The following is a 17,402-nucleotide window of genomic DNA, read 5'->3' on the forward strand; positions in this document are numbered from 1 at the left end:
AGCACTTGGGAGGAGGTGTCCTCCTGGGCCAGGGCATCTGCCAGGGACAGCTAAGGGGCGGCAGTGAAGAGTGCGGGCAGCCCTGAGCGGAGGCGGGCACCCAGGGGCCAACACCGGGAAGGAAGATACCTGGGCTCACTCGAGGGAAGAAATGGCACCAAAGCTCAAGGATCGTGGGAGCTGAGTCCAAGGCTGGAGGCCAAGGGCATGTGGCTCTGTTCTCCTGGGCCTGGTGGCACAGGTAGGAGGCACAGAAGTACAGGGAGTAACTCTGACCTGGCTTTGCTGCAGAAGCGGTAGGGGACCCACGATCTATCTGTTCAGAGCAAAGAGAGCTCCAGGCCAGCTGCACCTCTTACAGCGGCCCCTCTGTGGGTCTCATGCCCAGAGCCGGGCTTCCCAGCCGCTGCTCCCAGCAGACAGACATACTTCCAGATCCAGCAGCCTCTCTCTGAGTCTCTGGCTTCTTGCATCTGTTATCCAGATCTCCCAGAACTGCCACCCTTAGCCACTCGGCACACGCAGGGACCACCGGTGTCCCTGTCTCCAGTGTTGGAGTCCATAAACCGCTGCTGTCTCTGTTCAGACCAGACCTGACAGCCCCTCCAGCCCGGGCCCCCATCGCTCAGGTAAAGCCCACGATGACACCTGACATTTCTCGGGGAGTGACGCAGGCGAGCGTGAAGGAACAGTGGCTGAAGAGACTGCCTGCCAGCCCACGGGAAGCTCAGGGCTCCTCCCGAGTGGGAGGCTGGGGGTCTCCCCACTGTCCCCTCGGGCCACGTCATGCCCTCCCCGCTCCCTGGAAGGAAGAGGCCTTTCTTCCAGGATTCACGGGAAGCCAGACCAATGTTTTCCCATAATGACACTCGGAAGTGGGCTCAACGGAAATGTCATCTGTTACTTTTCATCAGAGCTGCTGACACTGCTGGGGACAGGATCGGGGGAGGGGAGCCAGGGAACAGGCCTGTGAAAATTGCCAATAAAGACGATGATTTGTTTCTGATGCTCTCATCCGACTCCGGCCCTGCCGCTGCTGATTCCGAGGGCCCCACGACTGAGGGGTGTCACAAATCCCGCCAGCTGTGGTCAGCCAAGGGGCAAGTGGTGACCCAGTCACTCCCAGAGGAGCTGCCTCTGGCTGAACCCTCTCGGGCCTGGGACAGGACACCCCGTGAGGGCCTCCCTGTTTCCTCGGGGACACTCAGGACCCCGGCAGTCTGGCTTGTCACACTTCTCAGGGTGGGTGCAGGAGGGGTGTGCGGGCCAGAGATCTGTGTGGCAGACCCGCACCCAGGAAGTGCACTGGGGCAGGGTGTGAGGGCAGCACCCAGGCGAGACGGTGGACGGGGTGGAGGCGGAGTCCCCCGTGTGCCAGGCAGTCTGTCTTGGGCCGGAAAGGGTTACGAAGCAGAGCTGAGCGGGTGGGCCGCCTGCCGATTAGCTGTTCACGAGGCTGCAGCTGACACCTCCGCCAGCAGAGCTGGGCCACCAGGGCCGGGGCAAAGGGGGCAGCTGCTGTAAGACAAGAGCTCAATCCTGTCGTGCCACTAGCGGAGCGTCCCCCGGTGACCCGGCGCTACTCCTGGCCCAGGCCGAGGCCAGTGCGGACTGGCAAAGAGGCAAGTGGGGAAATCCTGTCTGTTGCTCGGTCGCGGGGCCCTGGGTCTGGTGGGCGTGGAGGAGGCAGGGAGAAGTCGGCTGTTGGGACATGAGCTCATCACTGCTGCCTGCAGCTGGGATGCTGGCTGAGCTGATCCTTCTCTACTCATCTCCTCAGCCCTACATCTCCAAGAGGCTGTAAGAAACGCAGGCAGAAACTGGCTCGCTGACTTCAAGGCGAGCTGTCTGGCCAGCCCTGACCGGCAGCTCTGACCTTGAGGGAGGGGTCCTGGCACAAGGGCCGCCCGGCCCTACCCTCTGGACCACAGTCCTCTGCTCCCGGCCCTTCCCTCCACGCATTGCTGGGGAAGCAGAGTTCAACAGCCATCTCCTAGATTGATCGTCCCGTCCCCGGGAGGTAGCTGCTCCAAAAACTCATTAGGTCTGATGATAAATCAAGACGAAATGAGGATGACAGGTTGTGAGCGACAAACGCGGCCAGGAAGTTCGGCGGAGAGCAGGGCTCTCAGTGCACACAGGATGCCCAGGGCTCGGGCGCGGCCACTGGCAGCTCGCGCCACCTGGTCGCGGCCGTGTGGGAGGCGGGGGTGGCCGCTTGGGAGAGGGGGACAGGGCGCGAGCGGTCCTGCCGTCTGGGTAAGCAGGCCTCACAGTTCCCCGAGGGCAGGGCGGGCTGAGCTTCTCGCTGAGCCTCACGGGCTGTGCTCAGGGAGCCCACGTGACGGACAGGGTAGCAGTCCGCATCCACCCGCATCCTGCACAGGAGTCATGCTCCAAGGGGTGAGGAGGTGCAGCGAGCTGCCGGGGAGGATGCTGTGGGGGGAGAGGGGAGGGCCCGACACATGTCACACGAGGAGTGGCTGACGGCCTCGGAAGATGCAGCTGCCAGGTGACGTGGGGGATCAGGAGACCTCTTTTTTAATATCTGCGGTAAGAGCCCACGTAAGAACAGCTGCGCTTGTTTTGTGTGGCTCAAGGGGCTCACCAGGACCACTCATTCATTCGTTCATTCGTTCATTCAGCAAGGATGTACTGAGCCCACCGTGCAGACACTATTCTGGGCATCTGCGGATGGCGCTCTGAGCCAGCAGTTACGGTCCTGCAGGCAGTAAAACCCAGTCCAGGGGGCCACCGGGTGGAACTTACAGGACACAAATTACTACCACAGAAAGAACTGCCTAACAGCCACATGAGCTGCGGAGGGGCAGGGGGGGCAGATGGGGAGATCCCTGTCTCGGGACGTCCAAGCCCAGGGAAGAAGACCTGGGGGTCACAGGGGAACCGGGCGCCAGAGCCAACTTGGAAGAACCTGTCTGCAGTCCCCCTCGCAGCGCAGGAGGGAAGGAGCAGCCCAATGAGGGTGGCGACAGGGGGCCGGGGCCCCGGGACTTCACCGCTTCCGCCCAGCATATCGACCCACCTGGAACTGCTCTCCGCTCTCCCCACATGCGCTGCCTTGGGAGGGAGGGAGAGAGACAGGAGGGGAGGCAAGTCCTAATCTCGGTACAAATCCTGAGCCCTGAGGGCACTGCTTAGAGGAGACATCTTTCCCCCTCCTTTTCTGAGGAGGTCAGGTTAAAAGGAAAATCTACACCAGGAACGGCCCTCCAGCACAGGCACGTCCAGGGGTGACAGTATCAGGATGGTGGCAGGTCAGTGGGGTCATGTCACTACTAGTTTTCTGTCCTGGGGGCGTCAGCAGCCTCAAGGATGGAGGTCAAGGTCATATTTTATGTCAAGATGCATTCTCACGACATTTAACGAGTCATGCATGAGTTCCCTTGCGCAGTCAGAGGAGAAGCACCGCTGTCCACGGAGGCCCCCTGCTCCTCCCCCCTTCTTTGTGAGCTGGAGTCAGATGAGGAGCCCCAGCTGGGAGCTGTCTTGCCTCACGGCTGTCTGTCTATCTGACCTCAGAGCCTCTCTCCTCTGCAGAGAGTTGGGCCGCTGAGCCGACACCCTCTGAACTCCTGCCAAAGGGTAAAGGTGGTCCAGACTTATAAGGGGATGAGAGTGAAAAGGCAGACGACCGCGAATCTGGACTGCTTCGGCCTCTGCTGTTCCTCCCTTTGCTCTCCCGGACCCCCTCCACCCTGGGGCCTCGGCTGCATAAAGAGGTGAACTGGCCCAGACCTCACAGGAGTCGGAGCTGACTCGTTCTTGGGGCCAAGTGGAGATGGGCAGGGGTCTGGGGTCTGGGTCCGGGGCTCTGGGAGTCCAACCAGTGACCCCAGTATGCCTGTCTTGGGGCTGTGGGTTAAGGCAGAGATCGGAGTGGTCAGAAGCCAGTTCCAGCCTTCGTGCACTGGAACCCAGCCCTGGGTGGGTTGCGCTGGCACTGGAGAGGGGAGAGTTCCTTCCGGGCCTCTGCCTTGGCCTCTGGGCTGTGGTGGGGCTCTCCCAAGCACTTGGAGTGGCGGTGAGGCTATGCAGAGCTCCGCCTTCCTTACAGAATTCTGGGGTCGGTGTGGGGCTGGCATGAGCCGGGCCACCTGCCTGAGCATCACGCGAGTTGGGGAGCTCGGGCCAAGACTCTCCCTGCCTGGAGGAGGGCAGGGCGGAGCTCTCCCAGGAGGCCCCTGCCCCGCGCCCCCCATTAGGCTGTCACGCTGACACTGTGATGACGGGACACGGGATCCCTCATACTGGTTTTACCATTCCGCTCCTTCTCCAAGACTGGCTTTGCAATTATGCATGGGCTACCTCTGGGCATGCTGAGTGCCTCTGAGGGCCCTCCTAGCAGGGGGCAGTAAAACCCTCGAGCTCTGAAAGAGCAGCACGTGCAGCTGTGCTGTCCACCAGGGCAGCCATGAGCCACGTGAGGCTCCAGAGTGCCTGAATGCGGCCGGCCCCAAACGAGCCTTGCTGAAGTCTAAAACGCACACCGGATTTCAGAGACTCAGCGTGAAAAAGGAAGGTAACCTAGCTCACTCATCATTTTCTCATATTGGTTCCATGTTGAAAAGGTATTTTTGATCTCTTAGGTTGGATAAGCATATTATTAAAATTAATTAAATGTTCAGACGTGACCGCCACAAAATTGAAAAGTCCCCAGTTGGCTCACATTATATTTTGATGGGGCAACATGGGTTTACTGTGACCGTGTGCTCCGTGACGGTGTGTGAGGGAAACACCTGACCTGTTGGGAATCAGAAAGCTCTCTGCCCCCTGCCTCCAACCTCGGCCCAGGTCTCCTCACTGTAACCCTCGGTCACCTGCCCTGATTTGCACGAGACACTTGAAACCTAGGCCCGAGGTGTGATACTGGACCGGTCTTTAAAAAGCTAAAGGGAAAATAGGCTATCAGTTCCCCGGGCTGTGCCCACCAGGGCGACCTGCCCTACAGAGGGAAGGCACTGCTGGGTGGGGCTGGGCAAGTGGCCTGTGGTCCTGGGTCATCGAGTCAGAGGGACATTCTGGTGGGAGCTCGAGCTGGAACAGAGCTTCTCTGGAACACAGGAGGGCTCTGCCCGGTGGCCTGTGCCCGGCCCTGACCCCTGCTGTGTCCTCTGCAGGCACTGGAAGGAACACAGCTGTCACGGACGAGGGGGACACATGTCCACTAAGGCCAGATCCCTCATCCTTAATCCCTGAGGGCCCCGGAGCACACATATATGTGAAGCTGTGATTAACAGCCAACGGCGAAGCTGACGGACTCCTCCCAGTGGAGCCCCGGGCCCTCCTCACAAGCCAGCCCCGCAGCATGCCTCGCCCGAGGGGGCCTGCCTCCTGGGGAGCCGCCTGACCCCCTGAGCTCTGGACCGGCCCTGATGCTGACCCCAGACACCTTGCTGTTTTCGCAGCCCTGTAGGTGGCTCTGCTCTGACACGTGCGAGGTGAGGCCACCTGTCAAGGCGGCTGTCAGGAGGACGGCGCTCTCTTCTCCAAGAAGGGGCTCAACATGCCAGGGGTGATGCTAATGAATGGCCGTGGGTGCCCATCCCGGCTCGGGCACTGGCGCTCCAGGCTGGGAGCTGGATCCGGGGGAGGATCCGGCACCAGCTTCCTTCTTCACCACCGCACTGTCCTCAGAGGCGCTGGGGCATGCGTGTGTCTCTCCTTAGGCTGGGTCATCAGAGCTGGGCCAGGGCCTCCCGAGATTCAGGAGAGCTGGGAGGAACCGACAGGGTAACGTCAGCCTGAGCTGAGAACCACTGAAGACCAAGCAGTTGCTCGGCCCTAGAAGTGGGCGCAGGCGGCTGTGTAACCATTCCTTAAAGAACAGGACCGACTGTGAACAGAGAGCCATTGGGCAGGCCCACAAGACCCACAGGCCAGGGGTGTGAGTGGCAGCCCACCTCGTGAAGCGCTAACGCCTTGGAAAGAGCAGGAGAGATGGAGAGAGGTGGCCGCTGCCCTTCTTCTAAACAAGCTTAAGTTCTCAAGTTACTCTGGGCTCAACTCCTGATTCTGCCACCGAACTGTGTGATCCCGGGGCAGTCACTTAACTTCTCAGTGCCCCTGTTCCGTCACCTTTAAAAAGGGGCATGCTCGTGGGTGCTGGGAGGATGGAATAAGCTGGTACAATAAAGAACAGGGGCAGGGCCTGGCCCACAGCAGTCGCTCAGAAACGCGTCAGTCCCTTTTCTTGTCGCAAAAACCTGACTTCCCACCCGGAAAGCCCGGGCAAGCAGGAAAACTTGTCAATACCGAGTTCTCCCCTAATTCTCCTTTTGCTCCAAGGAGGGTACTGGGGTCATCCTCGTGACCCCAGCCGGGTGGAGCCGCAGCCATGACCCTTCCCTGCTGAGCGTCTCTGGCCCAGGGGTCAGCTAGTCTTTGGGGCTCTGGGGGTCAGGAGGACCCCGGGCAGGCTGCTCATATCTGCTCTGTGAATCAGAGACACCTCCTCTCCCTCCACTGAAGGCCACACAGGGCTAAGCCGTCCCCTCCACCTGTCATCTGGGGGGAGTCGGCACGTGCTCTCTGTAGGCGGCTGGGCGAGACCGGAAAGGAATTCTGTTCGGGTTCTTTGGTGCTCACGTTCACCCATCCTTCCTCTGTCATCACCCTCCCACCTGAGCACAGGCTGTGGTCGGGGTGGGGCCTCCTTTCATGCTCCGAGAAGACAGGACACACTCCATCTCTGGCTGGGAGGGGCTCCCTCTGGGGAGACGGGGAAGCTCCCCGTGCAGATGCACTCGGCTCCAGAAGCATCTTGGCCCTGGGTCGCATTTCACGTCAGGTCGATGAGACATTCTGTGATTGCTACCCTTGCAAAAAAAGTCACCTGGGTTTCCACCGAAGGGAGGGAATTTAAAGCCAATCGGACTACCTTCCCAGGCAGGGTCACCCCCGTGGTTTCTGGAGGATTCTAGCTCTGTAGCTGCCATCGTCGTCATCATCATCATCATGGAGGCAGAAGAGAAGGATGTTTACATAATCAACTTACGGGACTGAGATTCTACTCCAGAAGGACTCAGGGCAAAGCCTCCCCGCCTCCAAGTGTGTCAGGAGGCGCAGGTCGTTGATAAAGGGCAGGTATTTGAGTCTCTGAAGCAATCAAGTCTCAAGTACGAGATCAAGAGTTCTGGCCTTTTCATCCTTCAACTTTCCACGCTCTTAAGGCACGGCAAGCGGCGCCTGGGGCGGCAGGCTCTCGGTTCCTCATTCTTAAGCTGTCAGAGCCACAGCTCCATTTGTCATCGCTGGGAAAGCGCACCCGAGGGCCCTCTGGCTGCTGGTGGGCTAATCTCCTTCCCAGAGACTGGAAATATAAAACTTCCACACCGTCACCTTTCCTGAAGGCCGCTCAGTCCTTTCTTAACTCTTTCTTCTTGCCACTGTCCCCCTCTTCTGATTCGTATGTCGAAGCCCTAATCCTCAATGTGACTGTATTTGGGGACAGGGCCCCTAAAGAGGCATTACAGGTTAGATGAAGTCGTAAGGGCGGACCCTAATCTGATGGGATACGTGAGCTTTTAAGAAGAGAAAGAGACACCAGAGTACGTGCTCTCTCTCTGCACACACGGAGGAAAAGCCATGTGAGGGCACGGTGAGAAGGCGGCCGTCTACAAGCCAGGCAGGGAGGCCTCACCGGAAACCAACCCTGACAGCACCTTGATCTTGGGCTTCTAGCCCCCAGCGCTGAAAAATTAAATTTCTGCTGTTTAAGCCACCCAGCCCATGGTATTTTACAGTAGCCTGAGCTAAGACAGCTGTCATGCAGTGGCTGGATGCCGAGAGGAAACAGGAAGGCGAGGAAGAGGAGAGGCAGTACCGTGACAGGGGCGTTGGGTTGCCCTGGTCTGAATGTAAACCCCGGAGCTCCAGGGCTGCCCTGGGCCACACTAGCTCTGTAGACCGATATGGCCGCCTGACCTGGCTGCCTGCCTGGGGTTCACCCTGGCTCGTGTGCAGCCTGATTCCGAGCAGAGGCGAAACTGTAACCATCAGTGTCCGTCAGACACCTCGCCCCGCGTGGGCCTCACCCTCCCTTCCCTTGCCAGAGTCCAGGCAGCTGGCCTGCTAACCTCCTGGCGGAACAGGAGTCCCTGCCTGATGGCCGGGCCAGCACACATGTCAGCCACACGCAGAGCAGAGCCGCTGACAACAGAGGCCACTCAGAGGGGAGGTGCGGCCGGGAGAGCCACGGCCTCTGCTTGGGGCCCAGCGGAGCTCTCAGGTCAGTCCTGCCGCTAATGAAAGGGGTCACTTGGCGACACGTGGCTGGCCCTTCAGCAGACTTTGATTAGGTGTCCGCTCGACCCTGAAAGCCTTAAGACAGAACCCTCCAGTCCCTCTTCTTTCAACTGACCTTTGAGTCTGCAGAGAGGACTTTCAGAAAACCAAGAATAAAATAAGACTGAAATGAAACGTACATAAAAAGGTTTTCCTGGATTCCCTCCACTGGCTGTGTAATGAGGGAAAGCCAGACCCTTAATGGCCCAGGAGAGCCCTGGACAGTGGCCCAGAGATAGGGTAGGTAGGGCAGCAGCAAAGGCTCAGGACAAAGGCTGGCTGGAAGGTCAGAGGGGGGCCCATGTGCTACCATCCTTAGGGAGCGGGGGTCCTTCCTGGCCCCCCGAGGAGCACCAGTTGAGAGTGAGGGGACAGCAGTGAGTGACCCTGAAGGAATTCAAACGCTGAGCTGGCTTGCTGAGCCAACAGGATGTGGGGAACAGATGGCTCAGACGTAAAAGACCCCTGGCTGCTGGTGGTGAGAGATCAGAGCAGTCCCACCAGGAGACACTCAGCTGAGATCAGTCATAGATCTGCGGGGGAGGAGGCCACACGGCCACAGATCATTCTGGGGGCAGGTCAAACCTGAGCCCTTATGTTCCCAGGTGATGGTCTCCTCCTGGGGACCTTCTGCCACTCGGGCTACCACCACCGGGTCCCACCTCTCCCTGCTGGCTCGGTCTGGAAGACAAATCTGGGGCACCAGCCAGGGAAGGTGGGGCGAGCGGGGCCAAGACAATTCATGAGGCAGCCTCAAGTTTCTCCACCAACAGTCGGGGAGGACGGCGCCTGACCCACTTTGAAGGGAGCACAGAGGTGGGAATAACGTGCGTGGTGCTCTGAATACACGATCGGAGGGAAGGCAGCCCTGCGGGTCCCTGACAACCCAGACCGAAGAGGGCTGCCCTGACCCAGAGCTGCCTTTATTAGAAAGAATCGTTTTTTTAACACCACCAAATGGGGAGCCCCGAGCCGAGCCAGCTGTTCAGGTCCCCGAGTGGGAGGCGTCTGCGGGGGCGGGGGTGGGGGGCTGGCAACGGGAGTGAAGTGATGGTGCTGCCGCAGCCCCTTCCAGCCCGAGAGCCCCCTGCTGGGCGGCCCAGGTAGAACAGTCCCCAGCGGCCCATTTCGTGGTTTAGGGCTCCAGGCTCTGGTGCCACCGCTGCTGGGCCTGTGGACATGAAGGACAGCACGGTCGTCGGCGTCTCCTAAGTGTCCCTGGTCGACCTACAGCTGACAGTGAGAGCTGGGAGTCAGGAGGAAGCCCAGCCTCTCTGTGAGGTGGGCCTGCGTCTCATTTCTCTTGGGCTCAGGCTTCCTTGAAGACGATGGGGGTGGAGGCTGGTGGGGGCAGGGAGGCTCCCCGCCCGGTGTTCCCCAGGTACACACAGTGCTGAGGCAGGTACACACATACGGAGGCAGCCGGCGATGCTTCAAGGTCTCTCCGGGGACCATCCAGCGACACAGCTCTTTCTGCGGGTGGCTTGGGCCCCGTCTCTGATCTCCGGGCCAGCCCCAAGGGAGGCTCGCTCTGAGGCCGCTCCCAGGACGCAGTGGCCGGAGACGCCAATGGCAGGGACGCGCACGGGGCTGGCGTCTGGATGCTGACCCGCTGCTGAGCGCTCTGCCAATAGGGCTTTTCACACAGTCCCAATTCATCTTCCGGCCTTCGCCACCGCCCGACAGGGAGGCTGGCCCGTCAGCGCACACCGGCGACGGATACCGGCCGACCTGCGCACCCGGCCTGGAGCTGAGTGTTCAGGAACCAGTGGACGGCACGGGGGGCAGGTCAGGGAGTCTGCTGAGGCCTGGACAAGCTTCACCTGCCGGGACGGCAACCGATCGCTCTCGTCCACACAAATTCAGGGGCATTTGCAAACCGGGTCTCCCAGACTCGGCAGCCTGGTCTCCCCAGAACTTCTCTGAGCAGCAAAAGACACGAATCGATGCTGGCGCGTGTCAGACATGTTCTGACATTTTCCCGACAAGCGGCTATTTCCAGCGGCCATCCAACTTTTAGATCCCGTCCTGGCAGCACCAGGGGCTTCTGGCGGAGGGCATGGTGAACACCCTGGAGGAACCAGCTTAAAGGCTTCCCCGTTTGTCTGGAGCTCCGGGGGCCCCTGCTCGGGGTGGGCTCCCTGCAAGTCTGCCCCAGCCTCACTTCAACAGATGGCAGAATAAATTCCTAATTACGCACAAGAACGTTTCCGGCCGGCTCAGCACGTTTATTTATGATTTTCCGGTCCCTTTGGTGCTCATTCTTCCCTTTTGTCTTCCTAGAACCCAAGCCAGCTTATTGCCACCCTGAGCTCCCTGCTCGGCTCTCTTGGACAGTCTGGGCCCTAATCTGGGCGGCGGGAAGAGGCAGGGTGCGTGGGAAGGAGGGAGGTCGGTGGGGGGGTACGACCGCACAGCTGCCGTTCAGAAGCAAAATGAAAAGAGAGCTCATTGCAAACTGACAACTTGGCGCAAACTTGAGAGGGCTAACGGGGCCTTGGTGCTCACTGCCTTTGGAGGAGTTCTAGAAAAATCACCTGGGGTCAGCTGGGGCCAGAGGAAACACCCCCCTGGGACGTCCCGTGGGCGGGGCGCGCTCCCTCCCACAGCGGGGCTGCCTGGGGGCTCCCCGGATTCCACAATCTCCACTCCCTGTCCCCCCTCCTGCTGCCGCCTGCTGCCTGGGGTCAGGACCAGGGAAACTCCTTCCACCAGGTCTACAAAGGAAAACGCCCAGGTGTCTCCACCGCCCCAGGCTGGGAACTGAACCCCGGGTTCAACTACATGTTAGAGAGTTGACTTCACTGGCCTATTCGTCTTCCACTTGAGAGGGCTTTGTGTCAGAGACGGGTCTACTTCCCAAGCCCAGAGGCCTGAGTCCCTCACGGAGACAAACGGCTGGTCTGTGCCGTCACCCACTGCAGCTGTCACCCACGGCGGCGCCACGGGGAGAAGGTTCGCAGAGAGGCTACTGCCGCTTCATTATCTCAAGGATCAGAGGGAGAAAAGAGGCGAGTGACTTGCAGAGACAGCCATGTTACCACCAAGACACGAGCGCGGATGACCTTCACGGGCTGGTCTCCACCTGGCACCCTCTCTCAAGGCCACGGCCGCCTGGCCCTGTCGCACCGCAAGGGCTGCCACCGAGGGCCCATGAAGTGGCAGGTGGGAGACCAGAGGAGTCCCCCTGCAGTCCCCTTGCTGCCCTGTGGGAGGGCGGCTCTGGCTGGGAGGAGAGGCAGGATGGGGTCACCGGGGGCCAGTGTGGCCTGTGCCATGGGAAAGAGCAGCTGAATTTCTAAAGCAACTGAGCCGCAGGTGACACTCCGCGAGCCCGGTTCTGGAGGATGAGGAAGAGAACTCCAACCGCAGAAGCAGGAGGGGCCGCTCGAGGGGCCTGAGGACCCTGTGGCCAGCGAGCAACGGGAGCTCGGGGCCACCTCTGCGGGCGGGAGCTGGGTCTGACCTGAGCCTGGGGGCACCTGGCATCCTGTGCCCAGACAATCGCTCTCTATCTACCGTCAGCCTCCTCCACTCCCTCTTACAACCTTCTCCCTTTTAACAAATGCATCGCTCACCAGATGCCTCGTGCTAAACGGGCCCCAGGCGTCCAGGCGGCTCCCCGTGTGGGCTGACCGGGAATCCGTCATGTCAGCTACAGCACGTCGTCCCCTCCACCCCCCGCGCCCTGCTCTGTCCCCCCGACGACGGAACCAGCGCTTAACGAGCCCCTTCCACCACTGATGCGGCAGGTCAAGGACAGCCAAGCCCGAGCCGGGCAGGGGCCAGACCTCCAGGACTTGGGGACCCGACTTCAGGGACCGGAGGAGTTGGGGCAACAGAGTTGGGCCAGGGAGCGAGGAGGGAGACGGTTTTCTCCAAATACAGCTTACCGAGAGAAAACTTTTCCTTCTGGAGGTCACCAGGGCTTTCAAATACTTCCTATAAGTGGACTTACAAGGAGAAGATTGGACGGCCAGTAATTGTGATCCCAATTTTTGGGCACAACCCCTCCTGGTACCCACGGAGGCTCCCTTCCAGCTTCCTACCCCGGAGCTAGCGTGATCCTTACGTTCTAAGGAAGGAGTTTGCGTTTTTCCCCCAGGTGGTCATGTTAGTTTAACCCAGGGCTTTGGAGCTTGTGAATGAAATCTGGGAAGAGCAGCCTATAGGGTCAGACCAACTGGGTGGGGCCGACAAGGACGCCTGCCGCATCCAGGTGTTCCCTCGTCTCAGCTGGACGGTGAAGGGCAGCTCATCGAGCTACAGAGGCCCCAGAGCTCACACACCGGACAGCTCAGTCCTGCTCTCATTTCCTTGCAGGAAGGACCAAGAGTGGGAAGAAGCTACAGGCTGGCGAGTCTGGCTCAAGACAAGGCACTGGCAGACGTCCCCTCAGGGTGCAGCAGGGGCCTTCCCCCTTCGGGAGCTCCTGGGCTGGAGGCTGCCTGCGCCGTCCTCGAGCTGCAGCGCCTGCCTCTGCAGGGGAGGGGCTGGGCTGGATCACCTGGCACCTTCCCAATGGAGGTGCACCAGGACTCCTGGGATGCAGCGGCTCCTTACGCTGGGATCTCGGAACCCTGGAGTAAGGGGGAGCCGGGGGCCTGAAGGTGCCAGACTTGCTGGAGACCGTCTGGATCAGAAACTGTCCTGAGCTCGTCACGATCCAGTGCCGGGTGCCAGCACGGAATACGGAGCGACGTGCACCCCGAGTCCTGATCAGGGCGGGTGCAGCAGCGACGGCAGCCGGGCCAGAGGGTCAGGAGCGACGCCTCCCAACCTCGGGTTCCTTGGGAACCTCTGTGCTGATGGGCAGGGGGGATCCTGGGGAGCACCCCGCGGGGGTCCTGGAGGCCGGGCAGGCCCCCTCTGCCAGGCCCGTCAGCCACAACAGCATCAGCATCTTTGTTTTTAGACCAAAGCAGGCGCGCAACTGATCTCAGAGCGCCTGCCGGTGCGGGGGGAGCAGCGACCGCACACCCTCCGGTCACGGGTCCAGGTGGGTCAGCAGCCTGGCCCTTCCGGGTGGCTGGCAGGACAGTGTCGGGGGTGACCAAGCTCCTGGCCGCAGACCTGGTATGGGGGGAGAAGCCCCCAAGCTCCCCTGAGGATGGTGGCGCTCTCGCTCAGCAGGGCGTCAGACAGTTGGAAGGTACTACAGATGGGGTGTCTCTTCCCGCCCTGGTGGCCGGGGACGCAGAGGTGGCCGCCACGGCCCACGGGGTTCTATGGCTGTGCCGCACGGTGCGCCCAAGAGAGCAAAGAGCAGGCTTCTCCCCCGCCCTGAAGGGGGCTGAGCCTGACCCAGGCCCCCAGGAGCCCCGGAGCCCACCTGTGGGTTGCAGGCGGACCCAGCACCCTCGGAATCAGCAGTCCAGGGCTGAGCCCCGCCCTGCTCGCATTACGGGACCTTGAAGTGGCTTCTCTTTTTTGGTACTAGATTTCCCTACCAGTAAAAAGGCACAGAGCACCTGCCGCCTCCTGGCCCGCGGGAGTCCACGGAAGCCCATGCCACGTTGCAGCCCTGGCTGTGAGCTCATGTGGCCGTGGCCCACGTGGCTGAGGACAGGAGGGGAGAAAGGGCGTCAGACCCGAGGTGTTGCTCAGACTCACCGATCCATCTCATCAGCGATGTCAGGATCTGCAGGTACTTGGTCTTCTGGACGTCAAAGAAGGTGAAGGGTCCGAGGAGGAGAGTGAAGACAGCCTGGTGATGAAAACAAGAGTGAGAGGGCGCAGAGACTGGGCGCACATGGCACATCGTGTGTGTGGGGAGGGCACACCGTGCACGCAGCCCCCGGCCACCCCAGGGCCGGTCCTAACCCAGGTGTGCACCTGGAACGGCAGAGGCTCCCTGGGGTCAGACAGCATCACCTGGCGAGTTCCCAGGGCCAGGGGTGCAAGGGAAACTCAGAGCTGTGCTTCTCTGCTATTCCTCACTTACTGCCCTGAGGCTACTTTCTAGGCAAATCCAGGTGACATCCTAGGGACATGGCCCCGTCTGCTTCTCTTCAGCAAGCACTGACTGAAGGGTCGAGGGCCCGGCACTGAGCTGGTGCGAGCGCGAGTTAGGAAGATGAGGCTCCAACACAAACACCAAGCACACCCTGGACCCTCTCGGTTTACTGGGAAGAAAGGACCGGGGTGGGGGGGACGCACGGGCCCTGATGACATGGCACAGTGGGAAGGACACCATCCTGGAGGGTTCAGAGGAAAGGATGAATCAGGATGTCGTTCATCAGCAACGTCCTGGACTTCGAGAGAAGGGAAAGCCTGGAGAACCACAGCCGGTGGCTCCCAGGGCAAACCCGTCAGAGAAACATCCCGGACCAGGAAAAGCAGGGGCTACTCCAAGGAGCTGGGAGTGGACAGGGGTAGGGGTGGGAGCCTGGCCAGAGGAATGGGAGCTGCTGGCACTGGGCCCCTCACTACTCTTCCTCTCTGGAGAGCAGGGGAAAGCGAGCGTTTACTTAGGAGGAAAAAAGAGAATCCAAACCCTGCCTTAGAGAATTGGTCTGTGGGAAATCTGAACCCGCTTTGCAAAGGAAAACGGGGGTAGAGGTGGCACTGTAGACACTGGGGCTGGGAACTGAGGGAAGGCGAGGACCTCCACGCCAAATCGTCTGCTCAGAGAGCAGAGGAATTAGAAGCTGCTGGTTGGAGTTACGATGATGGTACCATTTCCGATCTGCCACTCGGAAGCAGCGGAGGCATCAGACCTTATTAACATTTACACTGTGCCATTTTATCACGTTACTGCTAATGACATTCACCAGAGATGCGGCTGACTGCGCGAGGCCCGAAAGTGGGGAGCGGGGCCCGCTTTGGGGGAGTTGGGTCTGGCCCTGTGATGCGGGTGAATACCTCCTGGCTGCTCGGCCTGGCGGCCAGTCCCTGGCTCCCCCGAGGTGGGCTGAGCCCGTCTCTCCCCTCCCTGCCTGCAAGGAAGGCAGGATGTGGGAGAGGCTGTGACCTCTCATCTAAGTCCATTATCACCGTGAGAATGAATGACAGGAGAGACGAAAGCGCTGCTTAAGGAGAGGTTCTAATTAGCTGGGGTGGGCAGAGCCTCCTGGCAGGCGCCCGGGCTGGGAGACTTCGGGAAGGAGCTTGCTCCTGGGGGCTGACAGCCCTGCTTCTGCTCTGGAAGGAGCAGCGTCTCCATCGGGCGGGGGTGATGGGGGAGGCAGAGGCAAGGGGCTCTCCGGGCAGCCCTCGCCAGTGCCCCTCTGGCCCGAGGACACAGTGAGGTACTGGATCAGAAGCCCTTGGCCGAGCTAGTCTGTATACAGCACCATCAGCAAGTCATTTAGGAAAATTACCACTTAAGGGAAACTTTCCACTGATGAATTTCTCTTTTGAAGGATGGGAGAGGGACACGTCATGTGGAAGAACAAGTACAAAGCCGCTTGTCACAAACATTCCCAAACGGCCCTGGCCTGCTAGAAACTGGACTCTGGGGCAGCCGGGCCAGAGGTTGGGGACTTTCACCTCTGACCTGCGACGCCCCCTGCTGAAAACACGGTGCTCCAGCTGTGGGTGCTGGACGTTTTCTTGGTGGGTGGCTTATGCGGGAGGTCAGATCTGACCTTGGAAGCCTCAAGACTGGGTTTTCGAAGGTTCCATTGCTTAAAACCAGGGAGATCACAGAACCAGCCGCAGAGGCAGGTGGGGAATTCTGCTGCTGCGGGCTGCATGGGGCCTCCTCGCCAAGAGGGAATCCATCTTCATCCACCTCCTCGGCAGACGTTCATCAACATCCTACTATGCACGGGGCCCCGTTTTATATGACCCTGTAGGATGGGACCCCGCTGAGAGCACCCCTCGTCTAAAGGGACTGAGCACACAGACACACTGCCCAGGGTAGAGTCGGAAGCGTACGCAAGGTGCCCACCGAGGGCCGGGGAGCGTGAGTTGAGCTGAGAACGAGGGTCTGCTGCCCTCTTTCAGATCCAGCTCCGGGACAGCAGGTCTGTCCTCAGGGTGGGGACTGGCGGTGAAGGACTCTTTTGGAAGATTCGGACAACAGGCTGTGATACCTGTGGCTGGACGGCGGCTGGGAAGTGCTTTCTTTTCTTCCGCTCAGGAGCCCAGACTGAACACAGGGCTCGGGGAGGCGCAGGGCCGACAGCCAAACGGCAGCCCTCGCGCGGGTCAGAGCTCACGCAGCGCAGGGAGCCCAGACTGAGACGCGGCTCAAGCTGGGGCTAGTTAAGGAACAGGTGTCCTCTGCAAATTAGTTCCTGCCAGACTCAGCCTCCGGGGTGGCGAAGGACAGAGGATCCGGCGGCGGCATGTCTGGCCTCACCGTGGTGTGGACGCGGGGTCTGGGGGACGAAATGGCCCTGGTGGCCCGACGGTCCAGCTGACCAGCCAAGCTTGGCACCTTCTGTTCTCCCTTTTCTTTTACGAAAAGAAGAAATTAAAAGCCGAGAGACAGCCTGTCCTCCTGGGTCTTCTTGTCCAGCCTGTATGACATTATAAATCACCTGGCTCCCCAGCACTTTCCCAACACCCCAACGCCATCGATCAGTTCAAGTTCGGTCTCTGTTCAAGGACTCTGCGAGCCCGACACATGACAGGAGGTAGGGACACCAACTGCTGTAGCCGAGGGTGCTTCTTTCTTTTCTATAAATTTATTTATTTTATTTTATTGATTCATTTTTGGCTGCGTTGGGTCTTCGTTGCTGCGCGCAGGCTTTCTCTAGTTGCGGTGAGCGGGGGCTACTCTTCGTTGTGGTGTGTGGGCTTCTCACTGCAGTGGCTTCTCTTGTTGCGGAGCACGGGCTCTAGGCGCGTGGGCTTCAGTAGTTGTGGCTCGCGGGCTCCAGAGCGCAGGCTCAGTAGTTGCGGCGCACGGGCTTAGTTGCTCCGCGACATGTGGGATCTTCCCGGACCAGGGCTCAAACCCGTGTCCCCTGCATTGGTGGGTGGATTCTTATCCACTGCACCACCAGGGAAGTCCCGAATGTGTTTCTTTAAAAAAAAAAAAGAACAACTCTTTGGTTTCTAATGAAACCTTCAAATTGGTCACTGGGACTCTGAGACAGACCCGGGAGGGTGCAAACGGGGCCGCCCATGTGCCTCTCTCTTCTGGC

General features: G+C 60.1%; 1 protein-coding gene across 2 annotated transcripts in view; it reads right to left on the bottom strand.

The window, feature by feature from the left end:
- Positions 1-17,402, bottom strand: part of TMEM104 (transmembrane protein 104) — a 57,912-nt gene that overhangs the window by 3,258 nt on the left and 37,252 nt on the right. For both annotated transcript variants that reach the window (XM_033847614.2, XM_033847613.2), the window contains exon 9: positions 13,918-14,011. In XM_033847614.2, coding sequence (XP_033703505.1) covers positions 13,918-14,011 — 94 coding nt within the window. The remainder of the gene's footprint in view (positions 1-13,917; positions 14,012-17,402) is intronic.

This window comes from Tursiops truncatus, chromosome 20 (assembly GCF_011762595.2).
Source record: "Tursiops truncatus isolate mTurTru1 chromosome 20, mTurTru1.mat.Y, whole genome shotgun sequence".
Taxonomy (NCBI): Eukaryota; Metazoa; Chordata; class Mammalia; order Artiodactyla; family Delphinidae; genus Tursiops; species Tursiops truncatus.